The sequence below is a fragment of the Oncorhynchus tshawytscha genome, unplaced genomic scaffold, assembly GCF_018296145.1.
Source record: "Oncorhynchus tshawytscha isolate Ot180627B unplaced genomic scaffold, Otsh_v2.0 Un_contig_1626_pilon_pilon, whole genome shotgun sequence".
Classification (NCBI taxonomy): domain Eukaryota; kingdom Metazoa; phylum Chordata; class Actinopteri; order Salmoniformes; family Salmonidae; genus Oncorhynchus; species Oncorhynchus tshawytscha.
This window is the reverse complement of record NW_024609597.1, coordinates 87501-101366: the sequence shown is the minus strand read 5'-3', so window position 1 is coordinate 101366 and position 13866 is coordinate 87501. Positions and strand designations below refer to the sequence as shown.

The 13866-nt window shown below is 43.1% G+C and overlaps 1 protein-coding gene across 5 annotated transcripts in view; it reads right to left on the bottom strand.

The window, feature by feature from the left end:
* Positions 1–913: 913 nt before the first annotated feature.
* The window catches only part of LOC121845237 (NACHT, LRR and PYD domains-containing protein 1a-like), a 42580-nt gene continuing 29627 nt past the window's right edge, over positions 914–13866 (bottom strand). For 3 of the 5 annotated variants that reach the window (XM_042316146.1, XM_042316149.1, XM_042316150.1), the window contains 5 exons: positions 11785–11851; positions 11325–11601; positions 10574–10591; positions 2015–2041; positions 914–1852 (listed from right to left, as the gene is read on the bottom strand). In XM_042316146.1, the coding sequence (XP_042172080.1) occupies positions 1536–1852; positions 2015–2041; positions 10574–10591; positions 11325–11601; positions 11785–11851 (706 nt within the window). In that variant the 3' untranslated portion in view covers positions 914–1535. Of the gene's footprint in view, positions 1853–2014; positions 2042–10573; positions 10592–11324; positions 11602–11784; positions 11852–13866 lie in introns of those variants that run through there. The other 2 variants (XM_042316147.1, XR_006082462.1) reach the window with 2 other exon arrangements.

The following is a 13866-nucleotide window of genomic DNA, read 5'->3' as shown; positions in this document are numbered from 1 at the left end:
CATCTCAAGGTCCTGGAGTGGCCTAGCCAGTCACTAGACCTGAACCCAATAGAACAACTTTGGGGGAGCTGAAAGTCTGTATTGCCTAGCGACAGCCCCGAAACCTGAAGGATCTGGAGAAGGTCTGTATGGAGGAGTGGGCCAAAATCCTGCTGCAGTGTGTGCAAACCTGGTCAAGAACTACAGTAAACGTATGATCTCTGTAATTGCAAACAAAGGTTTATGTACCAAATATTATGTTCTGCTTTCCTGATGTATCAAATACTTATGTCATGCAATAAAATGCAATTAATTACTTACAAATCATACAATGTGATTTTCTGGATTTTTGTTTTAGATTCCGTCTCTCACAGTTGAAGTGTACCTATGATAAAAATTACAGACCTCTACATGCTTTGTAAGTAGGAAAACCTGCAAAAGCGGCAGTGTATCACATCCTTGTTCTCCCCACTGTATCTAGATCTGGTGTTCAGCCAGTACAGCTGTCCAGTACAGCTGTCCAGTACAAGTCAGTAGATGTTAAGTCTCACATGTTGTTGTCTGAGACCTGTCCAAGATGATTCAACATTCACCATGTTACAGATAGAAATTAAATCATCTTGTAGTCTGTAGCCAGTGTACCAGAGTAACACAGGTAGGTTGTCTGGTAGACAGTAGCCCTGATCTTGTAGTCTGTAGTCAGTGTACCAGAGTAACACAGGTAGGTTGTCTGGTAGACAGTAGCCCTGATCTTGTAGTCTGTAGCCAGTGTACCAGAGTAACACAGGTAGGTTGTCTGGTAGACAGTAGCCCTGATCTTGTAGTCTGTAGCCAGTGTACCAGAGTAACACAGGTAGGTTGTCTGGTAGACAGTAGCCCTGATCTTGCAGTCTGTAGCCAGTGTACCAGAGTAACACAGGTAGGTTGTCTGGTAGACAGTAGCCCTGATCTTGTAGTCTGTAGCCAGTGTACCAGAGTAACACAGGTAGGTTGTCTGGTAGACAGTAGCCCTGATCTTGTAGTCTGTAGCCAGTGTACCAGAGTAACACAGGTAGGTTGTCTGGTAGACAGTAGCCCTGATCTTGTAGTCTGTAGCCAGTGTACCAGAGTAACACAGGTAGGTTGTCTGGTAGACAGTAGCCCTGATCTTGCAGTCTGTAGCCAGTGTACCAGAGTAACACAGGTAGGTTGTCTGGTAGACAGTAGCCCTGATCTTATAGTCTGTAGCCAGTGTACCAGAGTAACACAGGTAGGTTGTCTGGTAGACAGTAGCCCTGATCTTATAGTCTGTTGCCAGTGTACCAGAGTAACACAGGTAGGTTGTCTGGTAGACAGTAGCCCTGATCTTGTAGTCTGTAGCCAGTGTACCAGAGTAACACAGGTAGGTTGTCTGGTAGACAGTAGCTCCTCGAAGTGCTGCTCTCTGTTTCTGATAAATGTTTTGATATCTTCTGAGGTTGTATCCATGGTTACCTCTCAGTCTGTCTGTCTCTTTCAGAGCATGTATTAGTATTGTGATATTATTATCCTGATGCTGTTGTATCCATGGTTCCCTCTCAGACTGCCTGCTCTTCCAGGTCTTCGACCAGGCAGGGATCTACTTCCTTCAGGACCTGGTAGAAGTGTTCCTGGGCACGAAACCCCTTCTTTACCACCATGTCCAGCAGGGCTTGGTTCTGTAGGGTCTTGGTGGATTTGCTGTCCACCTCCTCCCTCTCCTCGTCAATCAGAACCCCACGATTCTGGAGACGCAGGAATATGGGCTGTAAGAGTCCCAGGCGAGTTTCTAGAGCAATCCTGTGTCTTCTGATGAAGGCTCTACCAGGAGGGGCAGAGGGGTTGGCAGGAGGGTCTGCAGGGGAAACAGCTGAAACTGGGAGGGGGAAATGATGTATTAAAACACTGTCTAGGGTGATAGGATACTGTTTAGGATGATAAGACACTGTCTAGGATGATAAGATACTGTCCAGTTAACTTTAGTTTGTTATTGAGAGGTTTATAATGGTGATGAATGTCAGTGGAAGGTCAACAGTACCTGTAGAGGGGACATCTGTTGGTGAGGCTGAGGATGAAAAGAGAAGGTGTTTAACTATCTGATGAAAGGTACAGTCATTAAAACCAACCATAATCATATGTACATATCTACAACATGTAACAGTGATACTATCAGAGAACTACAACATGTAACAGTACTACAACATGTAACAGTACTACTATCAGAGAACTACAACATGTAACAGTACTACTATCAGAGAACTACAACATGTAACAGTAATACTATCAGAGAACTACAACATGTAACAGTACTACTATCAGAGAACTACAACATGTAACAGTAATACTATCAGAGAACTACAACATGTAACAGTACTACTATCAGAGAACTACAACATGTAACAGTACTACTATCAGAGAACTACAACATGTAACAGTAATACTATCAGAGAACTACAACATGTAACAATAATACTATCAGAGAACTACAACATGTAACAGTACTACAACATGTAACAATAATACTATCAGAGAACTACAACATGTAACAGTGATACAATCAGAGAACTACAACATGTAACAGTAATACTATCAGAGAACTACAACATGTAACAGTAATACTATCAGAGAACTACAACATGTAACAATACTACTATCAGAGAACTACAACATGTAACAATACTACTATCAGAGAACTACAACATGTCTCTGTGCGTCGCACCGACAGAAATAAACACCTCTCTGGAAAGAAGAAAGTGGGCGTGTAAGTATCATAAATAACGACTCATTATGTAATTGTAACATACAGGGACTCAAGTCCTTTTGTTCACCTGACCTAGAATTCCTCACAATCAAATGCCGACCTTATTATATCCCAAATGAATTCTCGTCGGTTATTGTCACAGCCGTGTATATCCCCCTCAAGCTGATACCATGACGGCTCTCAAGGAACTTCACTGGACTCGATGCAAACTGGAAAACATATCCTGAGGCTGCATTTATTGTAGCTGATGATTTTAACAAAGCAAATTTGAGAACAAGGCTACCTAAATTCTATCAGCATATTGATTGTAGCACTCGCGCTGACAATACTCTGGATCACTGCTACTCCAACTTCCGTAATGCATACAAGGCCCTCCCCTGCCCTCCTTTCGGCAATCTGACCACGGCTCCGTTTTGCTCCTCCCTTCCTATAGGCAGAAACTCAAAACAGGTCCCCGTGACAAGGACTATTCATCGCTGGGCACACTGCCGTCACACTGCCCTATCCCATCTGGACAACACCTATGTAAGAATGCTGTTCATTGACTACAGCTCAGCATTTAACACCATATTACCCTCCAAGCTCATCATTAAGCTTGAGGCCCTGGGTCTCAACCCCGCCCTGTGTAATTGAGTCCTGGACTTCCTGACGGGCCGCCCCCAGGTGGTGAAGGTAGCAAACAACATCTCCACTTTGCTGATCCTCAACACTGAGGCCCCACAAGGGTGCGTGCTCAGCCCTCTCCTGTACTCCCGGTTCACCCATGACTGCGTGGCCATGCACGCAGCCAACTCAATCATCAAGTTTGCAGATGACACAACAGTAATAGGCTTGATTACCAACAACGTCGAGACAGCCTATAGGGAGGAGGTGAGGGCACTCGGAGTGTGGTGTCAGGAAAACAACCGCTCACTCAACGTCAACAAAACGGAGATTATCGTGGACTTCAGGAAACAGCAGAGGGAGCACCCCCTATCCACATCGATGGGACTGCAATGGAGAAGGTGGAAAGTGTTAAGCTCCTCGACGTGCACATCATGGGACTAACTGAAATGGTCCACCCACACAGACAATGTGGCTTTTCAACCTAAACCCTCAAACTTTTAAAGATGCACAATTGAGAGCATCCTGTCGGGCTGTATCACCGCCTGGTATGGCGACTGCACCGCCCACAACCGCAGGGCTCTCCAGAGGGTGGTGCGGTCTGCACAACACATCACCGGTGGCAAACTACCTGCCCTCTAGGACACCTACACCACCTGATACCACAGGAAGGCCAAAAAGATCATCAAGGCCTGTTCACCATGCTACCATCCAGAAGGTACAGAAGTACTGGTACATCAAAGCGGGACCAAGAGACTGAAATATAGCTTCTTTCTCAAGGCCATCAGACTATTATTAAACAGCCATCAATAACACAGAGAGGCTTCTGCCTACATACAGACTTGAAATCATTGGCCACTTTAATAAATTGATCACTAGTCACTTTAATAATGTTTACATATCTTGCATTACTCATCCCATATGTATATATTGTATTTTATACCATCTATTGCACCTTGCCTATGCAGCTCTGTCATTGCTCATCCATATATTTATATGTATTCTTATTCCATTCCTTTACTTAGATTTGTGTTTATTAGGTAGTTGTTGTGGAATTGATAGATTACTTGTTAGATATTGCTGCATTCGGAACAAGAAGCACAAGCATTTCGCTACACTCACAATAACATCTGCTAACCATGTGTATGTGACCAATAACATCTGCTAACCATGTGTATGTGACCAATAACATCTGCTAACCATGTGTACGTGACCAATAGCATCTGCTAACCATGTGTATGTGACCAATAACATCTGCTAACCATGTGTACGTGACCAATAACATCTGCTAACCATGTGTATGTGACCAATAACATCTGCTAACCATGTGTATGTGACCAATAACATCTGCTAACCATGTGTATGTGACCAATAACATCTGCTAACCATGTGTATGTGACCAATAACATCTGCTAACCATGTGTATGTGACCAATAACATCTGCTAACCATGTGTATGTGACCAATAACATCTGCTAACCATGTGTACGTGACCAATAACATCTGCTAACCATGTGTACGTGACCAATAACATCTGCTAACCATGTGTATGTGACCAATAACATCTGCTAACCATGTGTATGTGACCAATAACATCTGCTAACCATGTGTATGTGACCAATAACATCTGCTAACCATGTGTATGTGACCAATAACATCTGCTAACCATGTGTACGTGACCAATAACATCTGCTAACCATGTGTATGTGACCAATAACATCTGCTAACCATGTGTACGTGACCAATAACATCTGCTAACCATGTGTATGTGACCAATAACATCTGCTAACCATGTGTATGTGACCAATAACATCTGCTAACCATGTGTACGTGACCAATAACATCTGCTAACCATGTGTATGTGACCAATAACATCTGCTAACCATGTGTATGTGACCAATAGCATCTGCTAACCATGTGTATGTGACCAATAACATCTGCTAACCATGTGTATGTGACCAATAACATCTGCTAACCATGTGTATGTGACCAATAACATCTGCTAACCATGTGTATGTGACCAATAACATCTGCTAACCATGTGTACGTGACCAATAACATCTGCTAACCATGTGTATGTGACCAATAACATCTGCTAACCATGTGTATGTGACCAATAACATCTGCTAACCATGTGTATGTGACCAATAACATCTGCTAACCATGTGTACGTGACCAATAGCATCTGCTAACCATGTGTATGTGACCAATAACATCTGCTAACCATGTGTATGTGACCAATAACATCTGCTAACCATGTGTATGTGACCAATAACATCTGCTAACCATGTGTATGTGACCAATAGCATCTGCTAACCATGTGTATGTGACCAATAACATCTGCTAACCATGTGTATGTGACCAATAACATCTGCTAACCATGTGTATGTGACCAATAACATCTGCTAACCATGTGTACGTGACCAATAGCATCTGCTAACCATGTGTATGTGACCAATAACATCTGCTAACCATGTGTATGTGACCAATAACATCTGCTAACCATGTGTATGTGACCAATAACATCTGCTAACCATGTGTATGTGACCAATAGCATCTGCTAACCATGTGTATGTGACCAATAACATCTGCTAACCATGTGTATGTGACCAATAACATCTGCTAACCATGTGTATGTGACCAATAACATCTGCTAACCATGTGTATGTGACCAATAACATCTGCTAACCATGTGTATGTGACCAATAACATCTGCTAACCATGTGTATGTGACCAATAACATCTGCTAACCATGTGTATGTGACCAATAACATCTGCTAACCATGTGTATGTGACCAATAACATCTGCTAACCATGTGTATGTGACCAATAACATCTGCTAACCATGTGTATGTGACCAATAACATCTGCTAACCATGTGTATGTGACCAATAGCATCTGCTAACCATGTGTATGTGACCAATAACATCTGCTAACCATGTGTATGTGACCAATAACATCTGCTAACCATGTGTATGTGACCAATAACATCTGCTAACCATGTGTATGTGACCAATAACATCTGCTAACCATGTGTATGTGACCAATAACATCTGCTAACCATGTGTATGTGACCAATAACATCTGCTAACCATGTGTATGTGACCAATAACATCTGCTAACCATGTGTATGTGACCAATAACATCTGCTAACCATGTGTATGTGACCAATAACATCTGCTAACCATGTGTATGTGACCAATAACATCTGCTAACCATGTGTATGTGACCAATAACATCTGCTAACCATGTGTATGTGACCAATAACATCTGCTAACCATGTGTATGTGACCATTAACATCTGCTAACCATGTGTATGTGACCAATAACATCTGCTAACCATGTGTATGTGACCAATAACATCTGCTAACCATGTGTATGTGACCAATAACATCTGCTAACCATGTGTATGTGACCAATAACATCTGCTAACCATGTGTATGTGACCAATAACATCTGCTAACCATGTGTATGTGACCAATAGCATCTGCTAACCATGTGTATGTGACCAATAACATCTGCTAACCATGTGACCAATAACATCTGCTAACCATGTGTATGTGACCAATAACATCTGTTAACCATGTGTATGTGACCAATAACATCTGCTAACCATGTGTATGTGACCAATAACATCTGCTAACCATGTGTATGTGACCAATAACATCTGCTAACCATGTGTATGTGACCAATAACATCTGCTAACCATGTGTATGTGACCAATAACATCTGCTAACCATGTGTATGTGACCAATAACATCTGCTAACCATGTGTATGTGACCAATAGCATCTGCTAACCATGTGTATGTGACCAATAACATCTGCTAACCATGTGTATGTGACCAATAACATCTGCTAACCATGTGTATGTGACCAATAACATCTGCTAACCATGTGTATGTGACCAATAACATCTGCTAACCATGTGTATGTGACCAATAACATCTGCTAACCATGTGTATGTGACCAATAACATCTGCTAACCATGTGTATGTGACCATTAACATCTGCTAACCATGTGTATGTGACCAATAACATCTGCTAACCATGTGTATGTGACCAATAACATCTGCTAACCATGTGTATGTGACCAATAACATCTGCTAACCATGTGTATGTGACCATTAACATCTGCTAACCATGTGTATGTGACCATTAACATCTGCTAACCATGTGTATGTGACCAATAACATCTGCTAACCATGTGTATGTGACCATTAACATCTGCTAACCATGTGTATGTGACCATTAACATCTGCTAACCATGTGTATGTGACCAATAACATCTGCTAACCATGTGTATGTGACCAATAACATCTGCTAACCATGTGTATGTGACCATTAACATCTGCTAACCATGTGTATGTGACCATTAACATCTGCTAACCATGTGTATGTGACCAATAACATCTGCTAACCATGTGTATGTGACCAATAACATCTGCTAACCATGTGTATGTGACCAATAACATCTGCTAACCATGTGTATGTGACCAATAACATCTGCTAACCATGTGTATGTGACCAATAACATCTGCTAACCATGTGTATGTGACCATTAACATCTGCTAACCATGTGTATGTGACCATTAACATCTGCTAACCATGTGTATGTGACCAATAACATCTGCTAACCATGTGTATGTGACCAATAACATCTGCTAACCATGTGTATGTGACCATTAACATCTGCTAACCATGTGTATGTGACCATTAACATCTGCTAACCATGTGTATGTGACCAATAACATCTGCTAACCATGTGTATGTGACCAATAACATCTGCTAACCATGTGTATGTGACCAATAACATCTGCTAACCATGTGTATGTGACCAATAACATCTGCTAACCATGTGTATGTGACCAATAACATCTGCTAACCATGTGTATGTGACCATTAACATCTGCTAACCATGTGTATGTGACCAATAACATCTGCTAACCATGTGTATGTGACCATTAACATCTGCTAACCATGTGTATGTGACCATTAACATCTGCTAACCATGTGTATGTGACCAATAACATCTGCTAACCATGTGTATGTGACCAATAACATCTGCTAACCATGTGTATGTGACCATTAACATCTGCTAACCATGTGTATGTGACCAATAACATCTGCTAACCATGTGTATGTGACCATTAACATCTGCTAACCATGTGTATGTGACCAATAGCATCTGCTAACCATGTGTACGTGACCATTAACATCTGCTAACCATGTGTATGTGACCATTAACATCTGCTAACCATGTGTATGTGACCAATAACATCTGCTAACCATGTGTATGTGACCAATAACATCTGCTAACCATGTGTATGTGACCATTAACATCTGCTAACCATGTGTATGTGACCATTAACATCTGCTAACCATGTGTATGTGACCAATAACATCTGTTAACCATGTGTATGTGACCAATAACATCTGCTAACCATGTGTATGTGACCATTAACATCTGCTAACCATGTGTACGTGACCAATCACATCTGCTAACCATGTGTATGTGACCATTAACATCTGCTAACCATGTGTATGTGACCATTAACATCTGCTAACCATGTGTATGTGACCATTAACATCTGCTAACCATGTGTATGTGACCATTAACATCTGCTAACCATGTGTATGTGACCATTAACATCTGCTAACCATGTGTATGTGACCAATAACATCTGCTAACCATGTGTATGTGACCAATAACATCTGCTAACCATGTGTATGTGACCAATAACATCTGCTAACCATGTGTACGTGACCAATAACATCTGCTAACCATGTGTACGTGACCAATAACATCTGCTAACCATGTGTACGTGACCAATAGCATCTGCTAACCATGTGTATGTGACCAATAACATCTGCTAACCATGTGTATGTGACCAATAGCATCTGCTAACCATGTGTATGTGACCAATAACATCTGCTAACCATGTGTATGTGACCAATAACATCTGCTAACCATGTGTATGTGACCAATAACATCTGCTAACCATGTGTATGTGACCAATAACATCTGCTAACCATGTGTATGTGACCAATAACATCTGCTAACCATGTGTATGTGACCAATAACATCTGCTAACCATGTGTATGTGACCAATAACATCTGCTAACCATGTGTATGTGACCAATAACATCTGCTAACCATGTGTACGTGACCAATAACATCTGCTAACCATGTGTATGTGACCAATAACATCTGCTAACCATGTGTATGTGACCAATAACATCTGCTAACCATGTGTATGTGACCAATAACATCTGCTAACCATGTGTATGTGACCATTAACATCTGCTAACCATGTGTATGTGACCAATAACATCTGCTAACCATGTGTATGTGACCAATAACATCTGCTAACCATGTGTATGTGACCAATAACATCTGCTAACCATGTGTATGTGACCAATAACATCTGCTAACCATGTGTATGTGACCAATAACATCTGCTAACCATGTGTATGTGACCATTAACATCTGCTAACCATGTGTATGTGACCATTAACATCTGCTAACCATGTGTATGTGACCAATAACATCTGCTAACCATGTGTATGTGACCAATAACATCTGCTAACCATGTGTATGTGACCAATAACATCTGCTAACCATGTGTATGTGACCAATAACATCTGCTAACCATGTGTATGTGACCAATAACATCTGCTAACCATGTGTATGTGACCAATAACATCTGCTAACCATGTGTATGTGACCAATAACATCTGCTAACCATGTGTATGTGACCAATAACATCTGCTAACCATGTGTATGTGACCATTAACATCTGCTAACCATGTGTATGTGACCATTAACATCTGCTAACCATGTGTATGTGACCAATAACATCTGCTAACCATGTGTATGTGACCAATAACATCTGCTAACCATGTGTATGTGACCAATAACATCTGCTAACCATGTGTATGTGACCAATAACATCTGCTAACCATGTGTATGTGACCAATAACATCTGCTAACCATGTGTATGTGACCAATAACATCTGCTAACCATGTGTATGTGACCAATAACATCTGCTAACCATGTGTATGTGACCAACCTGGCAAAGCTTGAGACAATCTCCAGAGAAGAATGGGAGAAACTCCCCAAGTACAGTTGTGCCACGCTCATAGAGTCATACCAAAGAAGACTCAAGGCTGTAATTGCTGCCAATTGTGATTCAACAAAGTACTGAGAGTAGATGAGGTCAGTGGTTACTCACTTTTTTTCCATTTCTTTCCTGTAAGAGAGAGAGAGAGAGAGATAACACCTTACTAATATTGAGTTACACCCCTCCCCCCCATTTGCCCTCAGAACAGCCTCAATTCGTAGGGCACGGACTCCACAAAGTTCCACAGGGATGCTGGCTCATGTTGACTCCAATGCTTCCCTATTTTGTCCAGTTGACTAGATGTCCTTTGGTTGGTGGATTGTTCTTGAAACACACATGAAACTGTTGAGTGTGAAAACCCCAGCAGCGTTGCAGTTCTTGACACAAACCGGTATGCCTGGCACCTACTACCATACCTTGTTCAAAGGCACTTATATATTTTGTCTTTCCCATTCACCCTCTAAATGGCACACATACACAATCCCTGTTTGAACTGTCTCAAGGCATAAAAATCCTTATTTGACCTGTCTCCTCCCCTTCATCTACACTGATTGAAGTGGATTTAACAAGTGACGTCAATATGGGATCATAGCTTTCAGCTGGATTCACCTGGTCAGTCTATGTCATGGAAAGAGCAGGTGTTTATAATGTTTTATACACTCAGTGTATCTCTACTAACCAGAATACGACCAGGTAAAGGCTATTTAAAACAAAGAGAAGTATACAAAGTCAACAGGCTGAGGATTATTTAACAGATCTCTGGTCAACAAATGTACATTGGGATAATAGTTTTGTCCAGAAATTATTTAGATGCACAAGGAAGTGAACTTTTAAAGAACAGATTCATTGCTTGTTGTTTTACCTCTGTGATCTCTTTGTAACTTCTTAGCGAGATCATGCTGATTCATCTCCCTCAGGATCTCCACTGTGATCTCCACAGCTCCCTCTGGGCCGTATCTCTCCACCATCTGATCCACTGTGTCCTGTCTGTCAGTGTTCTCCAGCTGACTCTCTGGGATGGGAGGAAAGCCTAACATCCTGCCAATAGTCAGGTGAGACTGAAATATCTTCAGCTGTTCTTCAGTGAGCTCCTGCAGAGTGGTCAGCAGCAGGTCTAGAACAGCTAACATGGAAGATCTCTAAAATAACAAAGACGAAAAAATAAGGAAGGAATAGAAATACTGACTATTGATATAAAACAAAGACCATGAATATGTATTCATATTCACAATATTTCTACTGGTCTCAATACCTCACACACACACACACACACGTTTAGTTCACAATGACATTTGACCCTTCTGAAATGCCACATGTCTTACCCTTATGTGAAGTGCCTTAGCCTCCTTCCTTTCCATATGGCGACGCTTCTCTCCAGACCGGGTCAACCTGGACACAGGAAACAGTCACACACTGTTCTGTTCCCCTACACCACCACATGCTGTGGTCACTACACTGTTCTGTTCCCTACACCACCACCACATGCTGTGGTCACTACACTGTTCTGTTCCCTACACCACCATCACATGCTGTGGTCACTACACTGTTCTGTTCCCCTACACCACCACCACCATCACATGCTGTGGTCACTACACTGTTCTGTTCCCCTACACCACCACCACCACATGCTGTGGTCACTACACTGTTCTGTTCCCCTACACCACCACCACCACATGCTGTGGTCACTGCACTGTTCTGTTCCCTACACCACCATCACATGCTGTGGTCACTACACTGTTCTGTTCCCCTACACCACCACCACATGCTGTGGTCACTACACTGTTCTGTTCCCCTACACCACCACCACATGCTGTGGTCACTACACTGTTCTGTTCCCCTACACCACCACATGCTGTGGTCACTACACTGTTCTGTTCCCCTACACCACCACCACATGCTGTGGTCACTACACTGTTCTGTTCCCCTACACCACCACCACCACATGCTGTGGTCACTACACTGTTCTGTTCCCCTACACCACCACATGCTGTGGTCACTACACTGTTCTGTTCCCCTACACCACCACCACCACATGCTGTGGTCACTACACTGTTCTGTTCCCCTACACCACCACCACCACATGCTGTGGTCACTACACTGTTCTGTTCCCCTACACCACCACCACATGCTGTGGTCACTACACTGTTCTGTTCCCTACACCACCACCACATGCTGTGGTCACTACACTGTTCTGTTCCCCTACACCACCACCACATGCTGTGGTCACTACACTGTTCTGTTCCCCTACACCACCACCACATGCTGTGGTCACTACACTGTTCTGTTCCCCTACACCACCATCACATGCTGTGGTCACTACACTGTTCTGTTCCCTATACCACCAACACATGCTGTGGTCACTACACTGTTCTGTTCCCCTACACCACCACCACATGCTGTGGTCACTACACTGTTCTGTTCCCCTACACCACCACCACATGCTGTGGTCACTACACTGCTCTGTTCCCCTACTACACCACCACCACCCCCACATGCTGTGGTCACTACACTGTTCTGTTCCCCTACACCACCACCACATGCTGTGGTCACTACACTGTTCTGTTCCCCTACACCACCACCACATGCTGTGTTCACTACACTGTTCTGTTCCCCTACACCACCAACACATGCTGTGGTCACTACACTGTTCTGTTCCCCTACACCACCATCACATGCTGTGGTCACTACACTGTTCTGTTCCCCTACACCACCAACACATGCTGTGGTCACTACACTGTTCTGTTCCCCTACACCACCACCACATGCTGTGGTCACTACACTGTTCTGTTTCCCTACACCACCACCACATGCTGTGGTCACTACACTGCTCTGTTCCCCTACTACACCACCACCACCCCCACATGCTGTGGTCACTACACTGTTCTGTTCCCCTACACCACCACCACATGCTGTGGTCACTACACTGTTCTGTTCCCCTACACCACCACCACATGCTGTGTTCACTACACTGTTCTGTTCCCCTACACCACCAACACATGCTGTGGTCACTACACTGTTCTGTTCCCCTACACCACCAACACATGCTGTGGTCACTACACTGTTCTGTTCCCCTACACCACCATCACATGCTGTGGTCACTACACTGTTCTGTTCCCCTACACCACCACCACCACATGCTGTGGTCACTATACTGTTCTGTTCCCCTACACCACCACCACCACATGCTGTGGTCACTGCACTGTTCTGTTCCCTACACCACCATCACATGCTGTGGTCACTACACTGTTCTGTTCCCCTACACCACCACCACATGCTGTGGTCACTACACTGTTCTGTTCCCCTACACCACCACCACATGCTGTGGTCACTACACTGTTCTGTTCCCCTACACCACCACCACCACATGCTGTGGTCACTACACTGTTCTGTTCCCCTACACCACC